The 23,039-nt window shown below is 49.0% G+C and overlaps 10 protein-coding genes across 10 annotated transcripts, besides 2 other annotated features; 3 read left to right on the forward strand and 7 right to left on the reverse strand.

The window, feature by feature from the left end:
* Positions 1 to 2,143: 2,143 nt before the first annotated feature.
* Positions 2,144 to 2,175: a microsatellite.
* Positions 2,176 to 2,187: 12 nt separating this feature from the next.
* Positions 2,188 to 4,736, forward strand: FPSE_01664 (uncharacterized protein; the record flags this gene model as incomplete). The annotated part of the gene is made up of 3 exons (XM_009254784.1): positions 2,188 to 2,328; positions 2,382 to 2,960; positions 3,018 to 4,736. The coding sequence occupies 3 exons, from the start codon at positions 2,188 to 2,190 to the stop codon at positions 4,734 to 4,736; spliced, it is 2,439 nt and encodes an 812-aa protein (XP_009253059.1).
* A 442-nt stretch (positions 4,737 to 5,178) lies between these two features.
* On the reverse strand, positions 5,179 to 6,058 carry FPSE_01663 (uncharacterized protein; the record flags this gene model as incomplete). Its single annotated transcript, XM_009254783.1, has 3 exons — positions 5,179 to 5,287; positions 5,335 to 5,416; positions 5,503 to 6,058. 3 exons carry the CDS (start codon positions 6,056 to 6,058, stop codon positions 5,179 to 5,181), a joined length of 747 nt encoding a protein of 248 aa, XP_009253058.1.
* Positions 6,059 to 6,413: 355 nt separating this feature from the next.
* FPSE_01662 (uncharacterized protein) lies at positions 6,414 to 7,241 on the reverse strand (the record flags this gene model as incomplete). The annotated part of the gene is made up of 2 exons (XM_009254782.1): positions 6,414 to 7,017; positions 7,063 to 7,241. The coding sequence occupies 2 exons, from the start codon at positions 7,239 to 7,241 to the stop codon at positions 6,414 to 6,416; spliced, it is 783 nt and encodes a 260-aa protein (XP_009253057.1).
* Positions 7,242 to 7,946: 705 nt separating this feature from the next.
* On the reverse strand, positions 7,947 to 9,321 carry FPSE_01661 (uncharacterized protein; the record flags this gene model as incomplete). The annotated part of the gene is made up of 3 exons (XM_009254781.1): positions 7,947 to 8,298; positions 8,344 to 8,804; positions 8,851 to 9,321. The coding sequence occupies 3 exons, from the start codon at positions 9,319 to 9,321 to the stop codon at positions 7,947 to 7,949; spliced, it is 1,284 nt and encodes a 427-aa protein (XP_009253056.1).
* Positions 9,322 to 9,897: 576 nt separating this feature from the next.
* On the reverse strand, positions 9,898 to 11,547 carry FPSE_01660 (uncharacterized protein; the record flags this gene model as incomplete). The annotated part of the gene is made up of 1 exon (XM_009254780.1): positions 9,898 to 11,547. The coding sequence occupies one exon, from the start codon at positions 11,545 to 11,547 to the stop codon at positions 9,898 to 9,900; it is 1,650 nt and encodes a 549-aa protein (XP_009253055.1).
* Positions 11,548 to 11,657: 110 nt separating this feature from the next.
* Positions 11,658 to 11,690: a microsatellite.
* Positions 11,691 to 13,011: 1,321 nt separating this feature from the next.
* Positions 13,012 to 14,341, forward strand: FPSE_01659 (uncharacterized protein; the record flags this gene model as incomplete). The annotated part of the gene is made up of 5 exons (XM_009254779.1): positions 13,012 to 13,294; positions 13,341 to 13,705; positions 13,756 to 13,796; positions 13,841 to 14,234; positions 14,285 to 14,341. 5 exons carry the CDS (start codon positions 13,012 to 13,014, stop codon positions 14,339 to 14,341), a joined length of 1,140 nt encoding a protein of 379 aa, XP_009253054.1.
* Positions 14,342 to 14,426: 85 nt separating this feature from the next.
* On the reverse strand, positions 14,427 to 15,338 carry FPSE_01658 (uncharacterized protein; the record flags this gene model as incomplete). The annotated part of the gene is made up of 1 exon (XM_009254778.1): positions 14,427 to 15,338. One exon carries the CDS (start codon positions 15,336 to 15,338, stop codon positions 14,427 to 14,429), a length of 912 nt encoding a protein of 303 aa, XP_009253053.1.
* Positions 15,339 to 15,781: 443 nt separating this feature from the next.
* FPSE_01657 (uncharacterized protein) lies at positions 15,782 to 17,861 on the reverse strand (the record flags this gene model as incomplete). Its single annotated transcript, XM_009254777.1, has 7 exons — positions 15,782 to 16,003; positions 16,075 to 17,049; positions 17,133 to 17,297; positions 17,344 to 17,414; positions 17,462 to 17,499; positions 17,545 to 17,601; positions 17,647 to 17,861. 7 exons carry the CDS (start codon positions 17,859 to 17,861, stop codon positions 15,782 to 15,784), a joined length of 1,743 nt encoding a protein of 580 aa, XP_009253052.1.
* Positions 17,862 to 20,261: 2,400 nt separating this feature from the next.
* Positions 20,262 to 20,900, forward strand: FPSE_01656 (uncharacterized protein; the record flags this gene model as incomplete). Its single annotated transcript, XM_009254776.1, has 1 exon — positions 20,262 to 20,900. The coding sequence occupies one exon, from the start codon at positions 20,262 to 20,264 to the stop codon at positions 20,898 to 20,900; it is 639 nt and encodes a 212-aa protein (XP_009253051.1).
* Positions 20,901 to 21,173: 273 nt separating this feature from the next.
* FPSE_01655 (uncharacterized protein) lies at positions 21,174 to 22,282 on the reverse strand (the record flags this gene model as incomplete). Its single annotated transcript, XM_009254775.1, has 2 exons — positions 21,174 to 22,105; positions 22,153 to 22,282. The coding sequence occupies 2 exons, from the start codon at positions 22,280 to 22,282 to the stop codon at positions 21,174 to 21,176; spliced, it is 1,062 nt and encodes a 353-aa protein (XP_009253050.1).
* Positions 22,283 to 23,039: the final 757 nt, after the last annotated feature.

The following is a 23,039-nucleotide window of genomic DNA, read 5'->3' on the forward strand; positions in this document are numbered from 1 at the left end:
GTCTTTTAGCTCTGAAGGCTTCATCAATTACAGGAGGGAACCGTTTGAACTTAACATGCAAGGAACTTGTATTCCCTCAACGCTTGGTTACCGACATTACTTTAGTGGCCGTCTCAAGTTCAGCTGTTGACAGTTTTTGCCGGCTGGGTCTACCTTGTCGCTAAAGTCTTTCTGTCTTTCGCCTTACCCAAAGACTATGATCAACGATGATCCCTACAAGGCTGGTCTGTGTAAGAAACTTGACTCTTTTTTCTTCTCGCTTCTCGTTTGTGACCGAGACCGATTCTGTCCGAGCTCGGGATCCGTATTCAAGGCGTTTGTCTCGGTCTTTGTATGTCTTGTACACGACCTTGTGCGGGGCAGTTTGAGTTTATGATGAAAGAACACCTCATGCTTGAATCACCACTTGTTGGTTATGGTTGAATGCTTACTTACTGCCTTAGCTTGGTGTCGAATGGCTAGCTTGTCTGCATCTCACTCTGCCCCTTGGACGGAGAGCGGCTGCCCCTTGGTCAAAGCAATGAACTAGGCTTGGCTGAAGTTCCTAAAAGGGTTTGAGTAGAGTGACTGTCGACGCCTCTTGGACTCGGTGCGGCTGAGCTGAGCTTGCAACTCAATTCTTCATATTAGTGGCCGTTGTTAACATGATACAACCCGATACAAAGGACCAGAGGGATTCGAGACAACCCATGTCCATGTCCATGTCCATCCCACGTCCATGTCATGTCATGTCGTTGGGGAAAAGAAGAAAGGAAAAAGATCAGACAAAGTGGGTAATAAATCTTCAGACTCCATTCTTGCCTCTAACTGAAGTCGAGTTCGGCCAACAAGACCCGTGGAGAAGGGATTGGTGTAGAAGACGGTTTAATTCCCGAAAACCTGGTGCGTCACAGATTAATTCAGGATACCCAATTTCCAATTCTCGGTTATGAGATTAAGCCACTTTCTCTGTATTTCTCTCACGAATCCCGATGGACGATCCGATCATTAGTTAGTACTCTGTAGCGTAGTCCGGAAAGACCGGTTCCGTTGGATTGATAATGATGATCAACATCATGTTGTGATGCTCTTTTGTGTGACTTTGCCCTACGTGATTGTCGACGCAGAGAAACACACCATTGAGTTTACTAGCTCCCAACGTTGGTTGAAGTGGTGGTAGACTATACTGTAGTGGTGTTGAAGATGCTCCGATCTATCGGATCTAGAGTCTGATAAAGATTCACGTCAACTTGGTCTTTCCATTGGATCGAGGGCTGACGAGTCTAGAGACTGGGCCTCAACGATACCTTGTAACCGGACAACTCATTCATCCTTGAGAGAACCATGACCAACCGCAGCAACTGTAGCAACTGCAGCAACCGCAACAAGACTCCCTTAACTCCTAACATCGTATCATACAAATGCCGTGTCTGCTGTTGTAAATCCGAAAAAGACAGCTCATCTTACGGATCAGAGCCTTCTGGGTCGAGAACTAGCTTAGCTTGGCCTCTGCTTGACAGGGATCGTCATGACTTTGAATTGAATGGACGACACCAGCGCTACACTAGACGCAATGGCTTGCTAGTTAGTGTCTCACAAGTTCTTCTCTGGGACTTGGGTCTCCCACTCAAATTCCGACTGACCGGGGGCCCTTGTCTTGTCCTCCCGGACATTGAACCAAGGTCCAGGGTCCGCCTTTATGAGCTCGGGAGAAAGAGAGTTGGCCGTAGAGAGAGCGACGAAATATTAACACGACCGCTCCCGTCTCCCCCCCTTGACCTGAGAAGGAGGGGAGAGATCTGATCTGAGTCTCTCAGTGAATGTCTTGATTCTTACGTAGGACCCGTCATGGAACCCTGTGCCTGACGTCTTCTTCTTTCAACATGGCCCTATCATTTGATGCTGAATGACGAGAAGCCCAAACTCAGCTACTAATTCGACGGAAACTCACTTTTTGTGTCCACTCAAAAGGACAAGACAACCGACCTGGGAGAGACATTTACTGAAACTGAAAACAACAAACGAGACGAGACGAAAGAGACAAAAGACTTGCTGCAATATCCCGACGACACGGCTTTCTGCATCGATTGTTCAGCGGCTTTCAGCAAAAATCGACTTTATTTATATGTGCGGCGGTGTTTGACAACGAGGCTTGCCAATATATTACATACATACATATATACACACACTTATACAGTACCCTTCACCATGCCTGCGACCATGTTGAATTCTAGACAGAGTTCTCTCCGGTTCAGTGCCATGGTGAATGGGAGAATGGAAGACCGTCTGACAGTTATGCGGTGGGATGGTGCTGCAAGAGCCTGCACCAACTGGGACAACATCCGTCGAGTAAGTTGAAGGGCGTTTCGTTTAATTTTTAGTATGTAACTAACATCTAATAGGACCCTGAACTGTGGTTTAAAAATGGAAACTGCATGGTGCACTTACACGCAAAAGGTCATTCAAGAAGAGGTCCATCCTTCAAAGTCCCCTTCTCGGCCCTCCTCGACGCCCAATGCTACCCCCTCGTTCAAAGATTTCTGTCTTGGGAAACCGACCAGACGAAACCAAGCTTTCGCGAACTCACGAGATGGAGTAGAGAGAACCCCACGCGAAGGATCGATTTGTATATTCCACCGCCGCCTTCAACGGACAAAACGCAGGCTCTCAACTATCATCTCGCTACTCGCAACTTTTTCGCCTGGGTCTTTCGCAGATCAATGGTTGGAACGAGTTTAGGTAGTGCAGCGATTGGTCTTTTGCATAGTATGCACGAGTTTCGCTGCGGCGTGGAAGACAATGTTACGGATATGATGGATTATTTCGACGAGGAAGGCTACCTCGACATGGCGAACCAGCCTAATCACGCGCTGGCGATGCTGCAGCTGGCAGAGTTTTTTCAAATGCGGGAGCTTTACATTAGGGCCTTTTCTCACTGCGTAGGCATGAGCGAGTACCTATTTGAGAACCCCGGTTTCATGGTATGTTTTTTTTTACTTCGTCAAGAATGCTGGGGAACAAGCCACTGACGCTACCAGGAACTCGGTCCTGCAACACGCAAACTTATTCGAAAGAGACATCTCGAACTTGATCACCGCATGACGCGATCTTCCATGATGTTGAGGACTTTTCTTGACGACGAGCTCTCAGAGGCGCACTTGAGCGTCGCAGCTGGTGCGAGAGCCCATCTCGAGCGGTTCAGGAGCTTTTTATTATCCTTCTACACAGCCAAGCTGGGATATTATCCGCCTACTGGTACAGATGCCGATAATAATCTGTTTGACCCGGCTATCCTGCGAATTATGCGCGAGGACTTTGAGGCGCTGTATGATCTCTTGGTTGATGACCAGTGCACCAAATCGTATGCCATGCCTCCTACGGCTCACGGAGGAATGTGCACTATTCAGTTGGTGCAGTCTTTTGACTTGCAGCACGATTACCAGACTCTGAAGAACCCTCTGCCGCTGCTCCCTGACACGAATCCTCACGGCTCACGACGCAAGGCGTGGCTGTATGGACGACTCAGATCTGATCGCAAGGTCACAGCCCACGCAGCGCTGGTTAATGCCTCCAACCTGATAAAACCCGGTGTAGCGCAGAATGACCTTGTCAAAGCGTATAAGCGCTTCGAGGAGGAATCTATTATGTCGCCCAACAAGGCTGACAAGATGGACAAGGTGTCGCTGGTGGATGCTCGCAAGGTTAGATGGGTTCTCATCTACGCGACATACCAGGTTCTTCGCCATGCAACTGACTTGGCACCTGAGCTGAAACAGAACGAGATCCATGAGGCTTACTACAGCTTGTCTGCTTCGACTGAAGGTCTTCCGCCGTGGGACACGCCTCGTGAGATGGGGCAACTCCTCAAGCGCCAGACGCAGTATGTCACTGGCCCGGTGGACTGGACTGTGTACACAGACCAAGACGATACTGATGGAAAGATCGAGATCAAGCCTGACATTGACTACTTTGCTCTCACCCAGCGAGACCGTCCCCAGACACAAAACGGGTACGGCGAGCGTCGACCGTCGATACCAGCACGTCCCTCGCGCTCAAACTCTTTCTCTCAAGCTCTCAGCCGCTCTTCAACCTTTCGACGCTCTATGGCTATGTTCAAGTCGCCTAGCAGCACACCACCGCAGTCCATTGCACCGCCTCGATCGACATACCACGAGATTGTCGTCCACGGATACGGCAACGGAACAAACAACGTCAGTCTTGGAACGGAAGAAACCGACAGCAGCAGCGAGTTGAAGATGGAAGACATCGGAGTAGCGCTATCATCGCCCTCACCACCACCACCTTCTTCACCCGAGAGCCTTGAAACTAGTGACGACGCTCTCGATTCCCCCATTGACACACCAGAGTTCCCTCCTTTGGTAGAACACTACATCGAGCCCGAGATCCCTAAGGACGTTAGAGCCTGCCGCGAGCGCCGCCGCGACGTCATGTCCATGATTGGACGCTCCATGTCAGGCCGAGTCTCCAAGCGCGGCGGACGACCCATCAGCGCCATCTTCTCCGACAGCTACGAGAAGGACACGCCGACTCGACGACACAGCATGTTTCCCCAGCCGCTACGACTCAAGACGCAAGTGGACGAGCCGATTATCCTTAACGACGATGCGGATTGGGCGGCTATGCAGTCGTTCATGGACAGTCCTGGACAGATGTCTGAGACGGATGATGACATGATGCCTGCGTGGGAGCAGTATGCTGATTTGGGAGGGTTGACTGATATGCGACGAAGGGAGTGATATGTTTTGAAAGGAGTGGTATATGACAAACGGGAGTGACATACGTTTTGGAAGGGAGCGGTATGCTATGAAAAGGAGTGGTGGTTGAAGATTCTTCCTACGCAGACGCGTATCTTCTTTTATGTCTTGCGTTTTTTTTGTTATTAGCGAATACCCCCTTTATATTTCTGTACGCGATGATAGGACACATGCTGGACGTCTAGATGAGCTTATTAGGTACTATGCTTGGTGGAAAGATATACGTTGCTATGGCTGAGAGTTAGGTAGTCAACTATAACCAACTGCTCAGCACTTGGACTTTATATCACGCTTCCCTTTTAAGTAAAACATCACTTAAGTAAAGTAAAAGAACTCATATGATCAATTGAATGTATCAAGGTCTCACATTATCCAGTCATCCCTCATTACCATTATTCATACAATAGTCCCTTCAGTCCCGAGTCTATTCTGTTCTTTGCTTCACGGGTTGGCCGGAAGCAAGAGTCAATCCATCGACGATATCCCTTCCGAAAGCATAAACCATGTACGTTGGGAGTATAATCCAGAAGCCACTGGCAAAGATTAGTGTGAGTTTGAAGACGGTAAAAGGTGCGCTTACTTGGGGATAACCCAGAGAGTGAGGATGTCGACGGGAGTGTTGTGGGAGATGTTGCTAAACTCGCTAAAGTACTCATGAGCCCCTGATGTTTGTTAGTTTTGTTCAAAGATGCTGGGCGAGTTGACTTGCAGTATAGAACAGTCTTGCTCAGAGTCATGACCGCAGCACTGAACCCAATGAGAACAGCCAAAGCGCCACTCCTCCCACTAACAGTCCTCCTTTTCTTCTCCTTTTTGTTGGTCGTCTTATCCGCGCGTCTCCAGATCATCCACAAGTACACCAAGTACATGAGTGTCTCGACGATATTCAGCGCCGTCTGCGCACCCGTGAACCCATTCTTGGACTCCCATGCCTTTTGCCCATAAACATGATCAACCTGTCCGTAGAGGGCATACGGCATGTACAGCGGCCACTGGTAAGATCCTCCGGGCATTGTATGAGGTCGGCCCAAGACATAACCGCTGTCCCACGCCACGAGCGGTAGCGAAACGGCGAGCCAGAGAACAGTGGCTGTAGAGGGAGCGTGATGCCATTTTTTAGGTTCTTGGACGGATAGACGACGTTTCTTGGCTGAAGCGGTTGTCGTCGAGGAAGAAGAGGCAGCTTTGGCGCTTCTCTTGCGTGTAGATGGTGTTGACGGGATGGTAGGTAGTTCGGTATGGAATTCCGGTGCGAATTCAGGACCGACGCTTGCACCGCGGGAACTTGCTCTAGTAGTGACCATTTTGAATGAATATTCGTCTCGTGAGAGTTCAAGTAAATCTTTGTGGGAAGAGAAATAAAAAGTGGCTTTTTTGCATGATTTTTTAAAACAAACAACACGTTGGAAAGTAAACAACTGTCCCACAAAGTAACCCCATTAAAGTCGGATCACTAAACTTCCGATGTCCCCTCCAATTGCTTCTTTTGGAGAGCGGAAGCTTTTAGTGGCTTCTCGGCATTTGGAAGGGTTGTCACACTCTTGATGATGATTGGTCTGTGTAGATTTTGACGTGTTTAATACGATTATACGTGGTCATGTCGCTGAACACGATGTATACCTACGTATCATACTTATACTCCAAAGGTCATAGCGAGTATTAACTCCCAAAGGTATCTCCTCCACTTGTGAGAAACTCCTTCTCCTCTGACCTCATTTGTCGTCCAAGTACCTTGTTTCTATGCGGATACCTTCCAAACCTCTCAATGATAACCCGGTGTCTCTCTTCAAACTCCAAACTCATTTGTCCAACATTCTTTGCCTTGTCCGGATCTGCCTGTACAACCTCTCTCGCCCTTCTCTCATGCTCATCCCCGCCGCCTGTGCCTGTAGTCAGACTGAGAATATCCTCGCTCATACGCTTAAACGCCGACACTGCCTCATTGTGCGCCGATAAATCTTCAGAGTGCATCAACGGCATGTAGAACCAATTGCGGTGCGAAAACACCCAGCGGATCTCTGGCGCTTTGTCCGGAATCCCCTGCGCTATCGCCTCGAGAGAGACTTGCACCGCAAGGGGGTCAAAGTAAGTGAAGCACACAGAAGCTTTGTCGCCGCGATAGGAGTTGCGAGGGATTTGATCGAGTAGGATGATTAGACTTAACCAGTCTAGAGAATCACGGGGCTTGACGATGGATAGAAGCTCTTGGCCTGATGTCACACCCGCGGTGCGAATGGTCTCTAGTATAGGGCTGAATTGAGAGCTAGAGGAGTTAGACGAATCGATTGGAGGATGACGAGTGACTTACATGCAAACATCATCGAATTGCTTGTCTGAAACGAACCATCTCTTTTGGTACTCAGGTCCAGCGATGATGCGATCGGTATCCTGCGGCAGATGCTCAAACCAGAAGCTGCTCAGTGACTCAAGCTTATCATACGTGAGATGCTCTTTGAGGCTCTCCATATTCTTTTCGCGAGAACCCATATTGGAAATAGGCTCTTGTAGTTTGAAGCTCGATGAACTGAATGGCCTTGTGGCTGAGATGATGTTTCGATACAGCCTTGCTGGAATTGTGCTCAATGGGCCAAGTTGGGAAATAGTGCCACGATGATCTGATAACCATTCAGCACTCCAGTAACAAAGAAATATAAAGAGCGACCAACTTGCTATACGACGAGCTGTGACGCTCCAGCTTGAAGAGGCTCGGATTGGTGCTCTCATAGAGGCCTGAGGAATATTCACGGCAACACCGGTTGCAGCGAGGGTACTCAATATGCAATAAATACTACCTGGGGCTTGAATAGTAGATGTAATAAATTAACGACTGGATTAAGTAGTAAAGGGTGGAAACCTGCCCCAGTAGTCGAGATAGGTCACGATTGAATGATCCGACTTGGTAATCCGAGTCTACGGAACTCGGGTCCCACTCTCGGACATTCAAGATCGCCGACCACGAGCCTGGATGACCAATCTTCGGCCGCTGTTCGGTCATTGATTACCCGACTAAGCCAGGCCAATTCACATAGTAGTAGGGACATTTGTATAAGAAAAGAGTCAATTGGAGAGTATTAAGTACTAATCTATCTAGCTGGACCAGGGAATTCAGGATCTTGAAAGTGACTGATCTAGGATCAAGTCAAAGGGTAATCAGGTTTGCCACAATACACTTGCATCATCCAACTCCAACTCCTAAGCCATCATCATAGCAGCAACGATAGCAAACAGACCAGCTCCGCCAGCAACAACCTTAGTGTTGGCGCCATTGACAACAGGGGTGACATCGCCGGTAGGAGTAGAAGCGGACTCGCCAGCGTCAGAGGTAGCAGTGGCGGTGGCAGTTGCGAGAGCATTGGTATCGATGGCCTGGAGAGTGCGGAGGAGTTCAGGAGTAGTGTAAGTTCCAGTCTCGCCTACGTAGGTGATGACGGAGAAGGGAAGCTTGGAGACGGGCGTGGCAGAGGGAAAGGCCAGACGGTCGGTAGCATCGGCGGCCGGCTTGATATCAGCGCGGTCAAAGGGGTCATCGGCAGGGTTGAGGACGCTATAATGTTAGTATTTGTGCGAGTAAGTGAGTAAGACAACTTACGTATCAATGATATGGGCAACACCGTTAAAGAGTAGGACATTGGTAAACAGAATCTTGGCACCGTTCACCCAAGCACTGCCATCCTCAGCAACAGTAAAAGTCAAGTCGGCTCCCTGGAAAGAAGGAACGCTGACATTGGCGAGGTCTGTAGAGAAGAGGACGTCGTCAACAAAGTGGTACTTGAGAACCTGCTGCAAAGTCTCGAGATCAGCGCCCTCGAGGACTGAGCCGATGTTCTCAAATGCTGGATCGTTGGGGATAAAGACGGTAAAGTCGGAGATGTTGAGGAGGCTAGACTCATCGGAACCAATGTTGCCAAGGTTGTAAGGCAGATCAGCTGCATTGGCAGCGGCATTGAAGTTGAGCAGGTTGTCGCGGCGGGTAAAGAGTTGCAGAGGGGCGCCAAAGCTGAGAACTGTGTCTACTTTGTGTACGATGACCGAATCGCCGATTTTGATGTCCTGAGAATTGTCAGTATGTGTGTGTCAAAACATATGTGTAACTTACTGCTTCAGTCACGTAGGACAGAGTCTCCTCGCCAGAGATGACAACAACATCATCGCCATCCTTGACAATACCGTTGTACTGACCCCCTGTAAAGTTACCAAAAGGCTGGCGATAGTTGATGAAGCTGCTGTCGAGAAGAGACTGCACAAAGACAGGAATGTCGGAAGCAACCTTGGCAGGGTAGTAACCCTTGAAGACGTGGTTGGAGAGGAGAGCGCCAATGGCAATGGTGTCGTTCTTCTGCGAGATGGCCTCTCCCTCGGGGATGTCACGGGGGACAGAGTCGAAAGCCTTGTTGGTGGGAGCAAAGATGGTGATGTTTGTTGCAGACACCAGAGTTTCGGCAATATCAGGTACAAGAGCGAGGAGTTCAGCCAGGGTTGAGAGGTCTGGCTGGGAAGCGATGATGCTGGCCAGGTCGCTCTGTGCGACGACGGCGGTTGCAAGGGCTGCGAGGCTGAGGAATTTCATTGTGAAAGTATCAATGGGTGCTGTTCAAGCCAGTTGTATGATTGTAAAGCTGAGACTGAGAGATGTCTTTGAAGCTGATGAGTTGATGATGAGACTTGGATAGAGCTTCTCTCCAAGCTTTATACATGACATTGTCGCATCTTGAAGCCTGTCATGATACCCGTTGAAATCCCAATCCCAAATTCCAATCCCCCCTGGATCAAAGCATCATCGACTAGGGAGTATCTGTAAGCAAAATACTCATGTTGCTTGTTTGGCATGGTGTTGATGGTGAACCTACAATCATTCAACGGCCAAAATTGACCGTCCCCACAAAGACCCTGAAGGGAAAGAAAAGACAAGCTTAATTCCGTAGCCTTGGGACTAATTCGTTGGCACTGCCTCAATGCCAATGCCGGTAGTGCAACGGTATCGAGAGTCGTGTACGTCATTGCGGTCTTGACAGACGGGGAATTTATGCGGCGCAGTTGGTTGCGATATCATTGGACGGCTCGCCATTCAACTTGCTTCCAGAACAACTTGGGACAATGAATGATATTAATTATTAAAAATGTGACCAGACAAGGAATGTGATGTTTAGAAATGCCCATTGGGGCTGAGCACTCCGATATCATGCTCGGCTGTTTCTCTTTCGAGATTGGACTCATACTGCTCGATGATACCCTCGTAGTCGTCCAACCATACGCCCAGCCACTCGACAGACCCAATGATCCTCGTGATCCAACTGCCCATGTGTGGATCGAGCTGAAGTAGCCTTTCCTTGACAGAGATGAGTTTCCTCATGGCTTCTCTGACGTGTAGTGTCTCGCGGGTTAGTATCTGGCTGTACGTGTTCCCTGGCGCAGACACTGCCACGAACACCTTGACCAGAATCGACAGTGTATAGCTCACCGCGGGTCCAAAGCAGAGCGATGGTAGGCTGAGCATCAAGCTGGGCTCCATCTCGAGCACCGTGTCGATGGTGAGGTGGCAAGCTTCTACCAAGGAGATGAGTGCGGCGGCCGTCGTTGGTGTTACTTGGGCTGGACGGGCAAAGTCGTGGACGCCAATGCGTTCGGCGAGATATGGTGATCCGAAGAGGATCTTGTTGGTGGCTGTGTGCAGCACTGGCTCGTTGACATAGATTGCAGCCAGCATTCGCCAGAAGCGAAGTTGGACATTCTGTGCGAGCGGTCTGCTGCTCAGGGCATTGAGGTCGTTGTATGTCTGGATTCTCGTGGCTGTTGCAATATCGGAGTCGACATCGTGAAAGGCATGGACGTTGCATAGTTCCAGACCGGCAGCAATTCGGGCGTGGAGTCTTGATGTATGAAGCATCTCCAAGAATAAAGGCTCAGAGCCATCGGCCTCCAAGGCGTGAAGGGCCTCGTAGTGCGACCTCCCCCAGTCAAACACATGTGCTCTTCTCAAACCGAGAGCAGCCATGGTTGAGGTCATCCAACAAGCTAACCAAGTCTTTTGCATCTCCAGTGTAGGAGGTCCCTGAATGCGGAAGAACCATGCCGGCGCAGAAGTCTGCAATTCTGAACCTCCCAATCCAAGTTCAACGCCGAGGTCATGGGCTATGAATGCCAATTGTATAGGGTTGCCGTGGTTCATGTTGAGAGAGGGTTTTATCCAGAGGCTCATGACTAGGGCGGCTTGGATGAGGTCGACTGAGGGGCTCTTGAGACCGACGGCCGCCTTGCCGATGATTTCGAGCGTCTTTGTTCGCAGTTCTTCTTGGGTCTGGGGATCGATTTCGGCTTCAGAAGGAGCGACGGCGAACATGGCCATGAGTTTGATGGGTGTCTCGGTTCTCATAGAATCGAGTCGTGATGGGGCCGAATTGCTATCCACGGGAGGAATAAGATACCAGAATTGCGCAGCAATGGTTGAACATGCCTTGAGACTCTTGAGCTGAGAGTCGTAGTCTAGGTGAGCATCCAGAAAGCCAAGATCGGATGGGGTGTTTGTTGTAGACCAGTTCCCCTCTGTGGAAAAGACCGAAGTGGCCCTCGTAGAAGCAGCATAACTCGACACGGCCTGGCCGTCTAGTCTCTCCTGCAAAGACTTGACCTGATCTTCGAGTTCTGCTATTCTGTCTCTCTGCCATTTCCTAGCTGCAGGAACGCAGGTGATGGCAAAGCGAGTGCATCGTTCGCAGGTCGATGAGTCGGGGGAGGGAAACTCGCATTTGACTTTGAGAGCCTGGCAGGCTTCGCAGGCGCGAGATCTTTTCTTCATGGTGGCATGATTTCTGTAGACTCTGAAAGACAGAGGTCTGAGTAATATTTTAAGAGGGTAAGAGAATGAGAGTGGCTTAGCACTTTGTGGGTTGTATTTGTGATGTAGTAGAAGGAAGGAAGGAAGGAAGGAAGGAAGGAGGGTTGCAAGCACTCATTCCTGCGGGGTGTTCGTCATGATTATGCTAGCGTTTTAACCTGTCAAAGAATGACTATTCGCAGGTTTTTAGTGATAGAACTGGATTTATCGTATAATCAGTATAATATATATAAGAAGAGTATTTTACCTCTTGTCCAACGAGAATGGGAGTAGGTCACTGTCAGTTGTGACTGCAAGCCAGACTCTTTCTTTACGTCAGTTTAGCGACCTAGCTTCCTCGCTAACTGTCGATTGTTGACTATGCTTGTTTTAATTATACTATTGAGCCTAGGCTATGAATGTATGAATGTAGACTCATTCGATTTAAGAAGAGATAGAGCTTAGGCCATATAATAAATCAGTTGATCCTTTAAAGCCCAGCTGAACTTGCTGTCAGTTATTCTGTCTGTAACGAGTCTCATCTCCTGAAGCTGTAGCGGATCCGCAGCAGGGATATAGTGTAAAAGAGGCTTGTAAGCTTAACAGCCACTAATCTTACAGCACCTATCGTGCCCATATTACAGGTGCTGAGGGTCAGGACTTGATAAAAGGTTCCGTCTAACTGACGATAATTATAGATTTGACTAATTAATTGGATCAGATCAGTTGTGACAGCTCATCCAATTGCTAGATTTAATTTGTTGACTGGAGAAATAATTGGGTCGTCTTTGAGGTTGAGAATTGAGACAATCCATTGTCTTCTGCCTGGCCTTATTTGATAACAGCCTTGTCCAACATCAAATAGTTCTCACAACTTTCACCTTTCATCTCTCCCTTTGTCCGAGAGCAACTATTCACCTTTCATTTCCGCATTTCTCCTCATTTTCGTACTTTTATACAAAGCTGCATTATGCGGCCGCCAAACATAGGTCCACCATAACTCGCCCTAGTGAGTAGCAGTGACACTCGCTGCTCCGTGTTGATATCAGAAACATGCTGCAGACTCTCTAGTCGCCTTCTGGAACATTGTAGCGTCCAGTACAAGTTCAGTCTGATGTCGCCTTGCATTTGAGTTAAGCTGACATCACTGCAGACACTCAGCATCCTTCAGCTTCGCCTTGTCAACCAGGATCCCTTGTTCAGCATCTGTGCAGGCAAATGGATTCTCGGATCCGTGCTTGATCCCCTTCAATATGATCAACAGCCTTCCATAATATCTGATCAGATCACTTGGCGTCGATGCGTTTATTCTGAGTTAATATGTATGCAACACATCCCCTTCTTTCTATCACCATACTTACTTCTCTTTCCTATAGACTAGGACCTTTACATCTTCGGATTTACGCTCATTTTGTCTCTATCTGCTGGCGCAGACTCATCAACAAAATGTCCAACTTGTGGAAAGGGCCAAAGTTCACAGAAGTCAACGCTGGCTCAGATGATATGAACATCGCCAGTATCGCCTGGGGCATATCGCTCGGCGTCGGTCTCTTTACCTTTACAAAAGCCCTGCGACAAACGAGGGACTCGTGGAGTAGAGGTCGAAGACTGAACCACTACATTATTCTTGTCTGGCTCGAGTGGACGAGCAGTTGTATCATGAGTGCAGTTACGTGGTGTTATTTGCGAAATTACATTCCTGGCGGGTTTCCAGTCTTTTTCGTTTTGAGTACGTCCATCTCATCGCCAGTACATGACTGCAGCTAACGGTACAGTCTTTCTTTGGTGTATTCAGATCCAAGCCCTCATACAAATCATCGTCAACAGAATCGCTATACTCATGGTTAATCGGCAAAACGCAAAATGGCTCAAGATCTGGTCATTTGTCATCATTCTGTGTATCAACATCAGCGTCTTTATGATCTGGATCCCAGCAAGGCTGCAGATCAACGATACATGGGCAGACATCAACAAAGTTTGGGATAGGATCGAAAAGGTCATCTTTCTGCTCGTCGACGCCGGACTCAACCTCTACTTTATCCATCTTGTGCGATCGAGGCTTATTGCGAATGGCCTTACCAAGTATACCCGTTTGTTTCGCTACAACTTGGGCATGATTGCTGTTTCCATGACTATGGATGTAAGTCTATCATTAACTACCACTGCGCCATTATACTAACCCTGAGCTAGATCCTCCTCATTGCCATGATGTCTCTTCCCAATGACATTGTGTAAGTCACCTCACCCTCTAACAATCCCTCACTAACAACCCCAGCTATGTCCAGTTCCACCCCCTCGCTTATCTTGTCAAACTCCACATCGAAATGAACATGGCCGATCTCATCATCAAAGTCGTAAAAGCCAGTAACGGCAATGGCTACGACTACTCAGGTTCCAAGTCCGGCAACACCCAACCGAAACAAAATGGCGCCAACAAGCTCGGAAAAGGCCACATCCCATCAGCCATGTTTGTCGGAGGCAACTTGACCCTTATCCAAGCTGGCGTCGACGACGGTGAAGACATCGAGATGAACAGGATGGAAGGTGGTATTCAGAAGACCACCAGGACAGAGGTTGTGGTCAAACAGACTAGACCGTCTGATAGCGATGATAGGGATGTGGCAAGCGATGCAGAGTCAATGCGGCCACTGAGAAATAATGCTTATACGGTATGAAGCCTGACTGTATCATGAATGGTCGGCGGTCTAACTTCCAATAGGTCCCGGAACCAAAGAGGCGTCGGAGCTCTCAAATTGCAATTCTCACAGCACCATAGACTTTATATTCCTTTAGCATAACCATATACGATACCCATTTCTTTTACTAGAACTCATAGAATAATCTGATTTACTACATCACAACTAGTCCATGTACTTTGCAAACCACTCCACGAACTCATCCGGATCCCTCTGGAAGTAAGTATATCCATCCCATCGCTTCTCTGTCCCCTCAATCCACTTCAACTTCTTCTCCTCGATTGGGATATTGTCATAAGCAGACTGTACATCCGCAGGCGTCGTACAAGGGTCGTTGCGCACCTGGTACAAAAAGGTCGGTACGTTGGTGTGCTTCGCATCCGCCGGAGGATTCAACTGGTTGATGTGGAAACTCGTTTTCATAAAGAACATCCGATCAGCCTCTTCCATAAAAGACTCTGGCGCACCCATCGTCTTGACGAGCTTTCCGATCGAAGACCCTGCGGATATTGGCTGCGGCGCAACCATGCAGCGTACGCCCTTGAAGGCTTCTGGGCGATGTCTCATGGCGGAAAACGTCGCGTTTGCGCCTGCGCAGCGACTAAAGAGTCCAATAGTCATATCCTTTGTATCCTTGCGTCCACGGACATACTTGAGCGATCCCAGAACATCGCGCCACTCAAAGAAGCCAAACAGTCCCTGGTTTCCCTGTCCGCTCAAACCATGGTTTCTCAGATCATAAGCCAGGACGTTGTATCCAGCGTCGTGCAGGATCTTGTAGTCTGGGATGAAGTTGACTTCAAAGTCGTTTCCCGGCATGAGGTTGTTCCAGGGTTCCAGGTGTGAGGGTATTCCTGCGCGGTTGAACCAGTGCGGGTGGTTGGCAATGATGATCTTGTTTGAGCCTTTGCAGGGGATGAACCACCCTTCCAGAGGGACGCCGTCGTCGGAAGGAAAGTAGATGTCTTCAAACTCGAGACCTGCTTCGTTGGGGAAGTGCATTATTGGTGCGAGAGGCCATCCCCGGAAGTCGTCTATGACGGTCTGGAGGATGGACTTGAGTTCGTCGGTTGCCATGTTGCTGTGAGACTTTGATGTGGATTTGAGTCAGATTGATGAACAGAGCCTTCTTATAGTATGCCTACTGCATCGTCAGAGTACGTTATAGTCGACGGTATTCAACCTTGGGTCAGGCTTACTGCTAAAGGACTCCACCCGAATCCTTCGCTCCTAATCAGTGCCTATTCGGCTTTATAAACAGTCGCGATTATCCGATTATCCAGATTAATGTTTGGGTTTTCGCGATACTCTACTCGTTATCCCCGCTAACTCCAACAGTGTGCATATTGCAGGGGTTCAAGCTGTAAGCATCATAGATTCCATTTCTTGGTAGTCACGTTGAATGGTACTATTGTATTGGAGGCTTTGCAATTGATGCGCGGAACCTTGTTGATCCAACCCTGGTGTGCGATGTTGATAGCCACAATAGCCGAAAGAAATCTTTGATGGTAGAATCTGCTTCATGGTTGATACACTGCTATCTCAGGAGGATATCCTACGAGTTTCGAACCAGGTTTGGCTCTGAACTTTGGCTCCTTATACCAGTCATCCGCAGCCTCAGCAAATATCGTCTCAGCAAGCTTCTTGACCTTGGAGAAGTCGAACTGAGGCTCGTCAAGAAGATTGTAGATTCCTTGTGCATAGTCTACCGAGATGATATGCACCTGCGCGAGATACTTGATCTAAAAAATCGTTAGCTCTGTATGTACTCAGTCAAACTGGGGTGGCTTGCCTGGATTTCGGGATGCTTGACTCGTCCAAGGCCCTTGGACGTGTTGTAGCAAGTATTCTTTTTCTCCTGCTCGCTCATGACTCTTGTCCAGAGGTCTCTGGCCTGATCATAGTCGTGCTTTTTCCCCTCATGCCAGTAGTGGCTCACCCTACTCACAAAATTATCGTTGACCTCGTAGGGGGCTTCGTCTGTATCGGGTCTAAACTTGTGAGCAAAGCTATTTAGGGGGTATTGCTTGCTGCCCGCGCGGTCGGTGTCTACATGCATAGGACGGTCAAAGGGCGAGGCGTATGACTTGGCCATGAAAGGACAGTTGACGGGGATTTGGTGCAGGTTGGTGCCTAAACGATGGTATTGAGCATCGCGGTAGAGGAACATGCGGAACTGGAGAAGAGGGTCGGGCGAGTCTTCAATACCGGGGACCATGCTGCCAGGCGAGAAAGCAGCCTGTTCCACGTCTCTGTGGAAGTTCTCGGGGTTCTTGTTAAGCACTAGTCTTCCAAGTTCCTTCATGCGGAACTCAGATCTAGGCCAGATCTTGGTGACATCGAAAGGATCGAAGCCGAGGGTGTCAGGGTCCGCCTGTCTAGGATCCATGATCTGAACATGCACCGTCCACTCAACGTCCTCACCCTTCTCAATAGCCTCCCAGAGATCCCTTTTAGAGTAATCCGGGTCTTCGCCACACATTTGCATTGCCTCACTATCGGTAAATTGCTTCTGGCCGTGCTTTGCGATGAAATGGTACTTGACGTACATGAACTCTCCGTCAGCGTTGACCCATTTAAACGTGTGGCAGCCGTAGCCATGGCTGAAGCGCCATCCTTGGGGGGTTCCGTGGTCGCTGAACAACATGAGTCCGGCATGATTGGCCTCGGGGTTGTTGGCAAGGAAGTCAAAGAGGGCGTCATGATCTAGAAGGAAGTTGCTCGGGTTGCGGGACTGGGAGCGGATGACGTCTGGTCCTTGGATGGGATCGCGACAAAAGAAGACGGGCTAAGAAGGGGCCAGAATTAGCACTCTACCGTTCTAGTCAAGGAATTGTAGAGTATGACCAGCAGACTTGGAGAGCAGCTTACAAAGTTGAGGCCGACAATGTCATAGTTTCCTTCCTTGGTGTAGAACTTGATAGCAAAGCCTCGAGGGTTACGAGCCGCGTCTGGGAACTCCCTTCCAAGAGTTGCGGTAGAGAATCTAACAAAAACGGGTGTTTTGTCTCCAACAGAAGAAAGAAAGTTGGCTTTCTAGATACAGTTAGGACATATTGATGTAGGAGTCCGTATGTCCTACCGTGAGTTCGGTGACGTCCCGGGTGCACTCAAAGTAACCAAAAGCGCCAGCTCCGCAAGAATTAACCACACCTGGCATTTGTTAGTCGTATGAAGCCATGGATAACAGTTATACAAACGTTCTAGAGTCTTGGATCTGTTAAAATTCTGCTGCTTCCTATTTCTAAGTCAGATATGAGATTGTATAGGAGAGGAGACTTACTGCAACAAGAATGTATCGCTGACGAGAGGCAAACCCCCAACAGTCTTACTATAAGTTCTAGAAAGGTAAGAATATGTTCAGCCGGAGTGATGAAATACATACGGGTTAGGGCGAGGGGTGCCTTTGTTGTTGGGAAGATCAGAGTTACCATCTTCTCTCTTCCCTCCGCTCTGGGCGCCTGAGACCTTGGCGATGACATCGGCTGGTCCCTGGAAGTGGCTTGAGCGCGTTTGACATCCTTCTTGTGCTTTAACACCGATAGCAGCGACAATCGCTTGAAGAGGATGCTTACGAGGGTCAAGTTGGTTGGAGTTCATGGTGAGATGGTTGGCATGGCCTGACTTGAAAATTAGAACGGAAGGTCGGGAGAAGAAGGGGAATGAGGAAGACTGACGTTACTTTATAGCACCCCTGCGGCGCTTAAATGCTTCCACGTCTTCATCCATATCAATATGCTGCATTTGGGCCGGATATAAGTCCGGTTCGTGACACGTCGTTTAAGTACGAATATCCTGGACGCATCAATGTGCAGCCAACCAGACTGAATCGAAATTGTGACAAGTCATGAATAGATAGGAAACATTGAGGATCCAATAGCATCGAATGATCAAGAAAGTGCGGAGTTGACCAGCAAATGACTGGATATGTTCGAATATTGTCGTCATGGGATGTAATAGATATTTGTTTTTGGTTGCACAACATCCTTATGCATGAATATATGACCAGGTTCAGGGATAGAGACCAGGATTGCAGTGTGAGATCGAGCTGTCACATTTTGTCTGTGGTTGTTTCCTGGTTGTTGGAAGGTTGATCAAAGGTTGGTGACTCTTGCCTGTTGTTGACGTTGGCTGACTAAACCATCAGATGATTTTGAAGGGAGTCTGATTGGGTCTTTCTTAATTTCCTCGTAACCTGAGATTACTCATCCTATGATCCCCCCCAAGAACAAATAGAGAAGGTGCGGTGGTGCTTGCCATTTGATGCTACCTACAGTTGGCCTAGGTATCTACTAAACAACACTGACAAGGAGCACACAATCACAAGGAGATGCCCGAAGGCAACGGTCAATTACTTAAGTCCTTGATCAAGAATGGAAGTAAGTTCATGTTTGAATATTGTCGTGAGACATGCTCCCATTGTCTTCAAGACAGTTTCATACGAGGCTGCAACCCAGCCGCGATGAATCATGCACTTTATCCCCAGTGGAACACATCTGGATTTACCCTGAACTTGCACTTACAATGTCTCTAATAAAGTCAAATAGATAAATGGACCTATGACAGCAACCAGAGAAGCCCACCTCGTATCAATCCCTCGCCACACCGTTCAACCAGTTCACACACTACAGTGGCGGGTTGCGCCCAGGGGCAGGAAAACAACGGCCTTTACAAATCTTGTTCCTGGCTGACATCTTCAATAGCTTACACTAGTCACGATCGATCAGACCTAGAGCTTGCCGCCAAAAACCTTATTCGGTTGGTGTCTCAAACTCGACAGGCACTGGAATTTGGACGTCAATCTTGGCAGAGACAATTTCCTAATGCGTCCATATTAAATTATGGCTCGCTTTGTTTTTCTACAGAGACACCACATTGGATGAATGGATTTCAACATCCATGAGAGCAAAAGCTGGAGTTGTGAGTTAACAGCTGAGCCGCATTCTGGAAGCAAACGAGAAAACGACACATGCTAATTCGCGATATAGAAAGACCAGACATGCGGACACGAAAGTCGCATGTCAAAATGGCCATATTGCGGTTGCAATTGATACGGGCAAAGTTGGTATTGGTATAGTCGAGGCCATAGTTATGGCAGGAAGACATCGAGTTGCAAAAAGCGTTATGGAACAATTGGAATGTCTTACTTGATATGTCTCATAATAACTATTGACCCTTCCAGCATTGTGTCCCTGGCTAATAATAAGAAATAGCTCACGGCATCTGGGAGTGCTAGGTTAGGCTATGGGCTAGTTACTTGGATAATTATATCAACTATTATTCACACAACTTGGCACAAACGATCTCGTGCGACAACTCTTCGCTGCCAATGAATTCGCATATTCTGACGTCTAGGTGATCGAGTTCCAACCCAATGCCCCGATCTGATCCACCTTGGTTACCCCAGCACTACCGAAAACAGCCACCCGAAACAGATCCCGTCGCTGACGCAAATTCAGGCAATCGGCCCTGAATATCAATGACCAGGAAATCCGTTGACAAACAAGCGCTTAGAGACGGAAGAAGAAGGGGGGAAGGGACCAAATCGCCGGAATAACGCGCGAGAGCTTGTGTCGCACAGCCAACAATCTCAGCAACAGATCGCATTGTGCAAAAATAGATGAGACAAGACAGGAATTGGCAAGACTAGACAAAAGTCACCGGTATGGGAAAAGGGAGTGGATGTTTGCGGGAGGAGTGGATGCAATCGTGGCTGGAATGTCGTGTGTGTCTTAGACCAAAAGCAAAAACCGACATCACCAACGCCGCACGCGGCAGCTCATGCGCAAAGAGGAGGAGGGCGGATACTAACTTGGAGTGAGATCTAGAAAGACACGATCGGGCGTCGGTAAACCAAAGACATATAAACCCCAGTCTTGGTATGTGTCTCAACTCTCTTTCATCACCATCACTCACTCACTCATAAGTACAGCACTACAGCCATAACTCGAGATCAACACCACTCGCTAAGAACACTCGCTCGAACTCAACACAACTAAAATGTACAACAAGATCATTCTCATCGCCCTCTCCGCCTCCGGCGCCCTCGCCTCAGTGCAATACTCGCCCAGCTTCCCCCTCCTCTCGGTCCGCCAAGTCGTCGAAGTCCCCTGCTCGGAGCAGAAACTCAAAGACTGCGGCGAGGGCTGCATCCAGGAAGACTGGACATGCTGTCCCAGCAAGCAGGGCGGCTGCCCCCCCACGGCGTACTGCGAAGTCGGCACCAATGCGCAGTACGGCTGCTGTCCCAATGGAAGCATCTGCAATGGCGAGGGAGGCGGTAGCACTCGCGCTTCGACCGACACTCTGACTCTGGCTGGTGGTGATACAACTACTGTTGTTCAGGGCGGTGTTAACACGGCCGAGACGGAGCCTCCTGTTGTTGAGGGATCTTCAACTGCTGTTATTGTTCCTCCTCCTGTCGATACTCCTGTCGACACTCCCGTCGCCAGCTCTCCTGTTCCTCCAGTTCTTCCAGTTCCCAGCGGTACTCCCGTTCCTCTGCCCGTGCCACAGACTCCCGGTGTCCCTGTCGTCCCAGTTCCTACACCCAGCACAGTCGTCGTCAACGGTGGAACTTCCAACAGATACAGCATGTTTGGTGGTATTGTGGCTGGTGTCGCCGCTCTCGTTCTCTAATTGTATTCGATTTCTTTTGTTTATTGGTATAGATTGCTGGACTAGATGGTCGGTATCGAGGGACTCTATGGAAGGCAATTGAGCGTAAAATGCCAGAGGGCATATAATTATTCGTCGACCGATTAATGGAACATTAACGCCGTCATTAGAGGGCTTCATCACTAAGACTGACGATTGGTTCGTATGAAAATGTGGTATCAATTGGTTCTATATATTAAACTTAAAGCCAAAGCATTCCATATGTGCCCAGGCATCACTTTTCTTATCCATCGCTTACTCAATCTTGACACAGACCTTGCCCTGGTGCTGACCAGACCACTGGTACTCGTAAGCCTCACGGAGCTGCTCCAGGCTAAAGACCTTGGGGTCGACAACGGGACGGAGCTTCTCAATGTTGGCCTCGACAGCGCGGCACATGTCCTCCATCTGGGTTCGGCTTCCGACAAGAAGACCTCGGGTTGTGCAGAGGTTGGACAGACAGTCGAGGAAACCAGGGTCGTTCTGGCCGGTACCGCCGACGAATCCAATAATAGAGATAACGCCGTCAATCTTGACAGCGTTGAGGGACTGCTTCATGGAAGAAGGACCGGCAACCTCGATAACGTGGTCAACACCAGCACCGCCAGTGAGCTCCTTGGCCTTGGCTCCCCACTCAGGAGTCTCCTTGTAGTTGATGATGTGGTCGGCACCGAGCTTCTCGAGGAGCTTGGCCTTTTCGCTGGAGCTAGTGGTAGCAATGACCTTGGCACCGGCAGCCTTGGCGAACTGAACAGCAAAGATGGAAACACCACCGGTTCCCTGGGTGAGAACCCACTGGCCAGGAAGAAGCTTCTTGCCCTCGAGACCGTAGAGACCGTTCCAGGCGGTCAGACCGGCGCAGGTGAGAGTGGCAGCCTCGTGGAACTCGAGACCCTTGGGCATGGGGACGAGACCTTGTTCGTCAAAAGCACCGACGGAGCGGAAGGTACCGTCAATGACACCACCGAGACCGGTCTGGACGCTGAGGTTGTCGAGAGAGCCGCCAATGTGGCCCTGGTTGAAGAGGGTGACGACCTTGTCGCCGGGCTGGAAGCGGGTGACGTTCTTGCCGACGGCGAGGACGGTACCGGCACCGTCAGAACCGGGGACGACGCCGTCCTTGGCGGGGAAGGGGTAGCGTCCGATAGGGAGGATCAGATCACGGTAGTTGAGGGAAGCACCCTGGACTGTTGGGTGTTAGTGATTTGTAAGGGAGTGAGTGTTGAAGACTTACGTTTGACGAGGACTTGGCCATCACCGAGTTCAGGAGTAGGAGCCTCTGTGAACTTCATGCCGCTGAAGTCCTTGGCATCCCGAGAGGGGATGATCCATTGCTGGACGGTCTGGGGGATAGATTGAGACATTGTTTGAAGTGTGTTGGTGTTTAGATGAAGATGAGATGGTGTTGATGAGAAGGTAGCGTGACGCTTCGATGTGGCCTTATATAACTCGATGATCTATACCGCCAACTAAAAGAAACCCTCTTTAAACCCGAAAGATGCAGATTTGTCAGGAAACATATTGATGTCTGTGCAGGATGCGATTTGTAAGAATCGTGGTTCGATATAGAAAAGAATTAGAGTGTTGAAACTGACGTAACCAAGTCTATACCAGGTACTAGACTGTGGCAAGCGGTGGATACTGACGTTTTACTGTTTCAATGCGACTTCAACTGCCGATGGGGTTCTTTTTTTTTACAGTGGAGGTGGACTATGGAGACCAATTGCGGGCTTTGGACTAAGAATCCCGATGAAGCCATTCAGAAAAAAGAATTGATCCACTTGGAGTCTATGCGGATCCGAGATTGTCATGCCTGTAGAACCGTCGGGGTTCTTACATACTAACCTACAGAGTCTGAATGGAAGAGTCTGGACGGATAGTGTTTATCTTGTCAGTCAAGTTTATGCCACGTTGTGTCAATGACTCGCGTGCATTGCATTGCATGAACTGGTACAGTATAGTTACTATGTGGTAGGAACTTGCACAGCTAATGACATCAATTCGTCCAAGTATATTGAGTTACAGGATGGCATCTTGTTGACCAAGTAAACAACTGTAGGGTATCAATTGGTAGCAGTATGTCTTCAGCGACAATAATGGGGCTTATACTGTCTTGCCCCG

The sequence above is a fragment of the Fusarium pseudograminearum genome, chromosome 4 (genome assembly GCF_000303195.2).
Source record: "Fusarium pseudograminearum CS3096 chromosome 4, whole genome shotgun sequence".
NCBI classification, from domain to species: domain Eukaryota; kingdom Fungi; phylum Ascomycota; class Sordariomycetes; order Hypocreales; family Nectriaceae; genus Fusarium; species Fusarium pseudograminearum.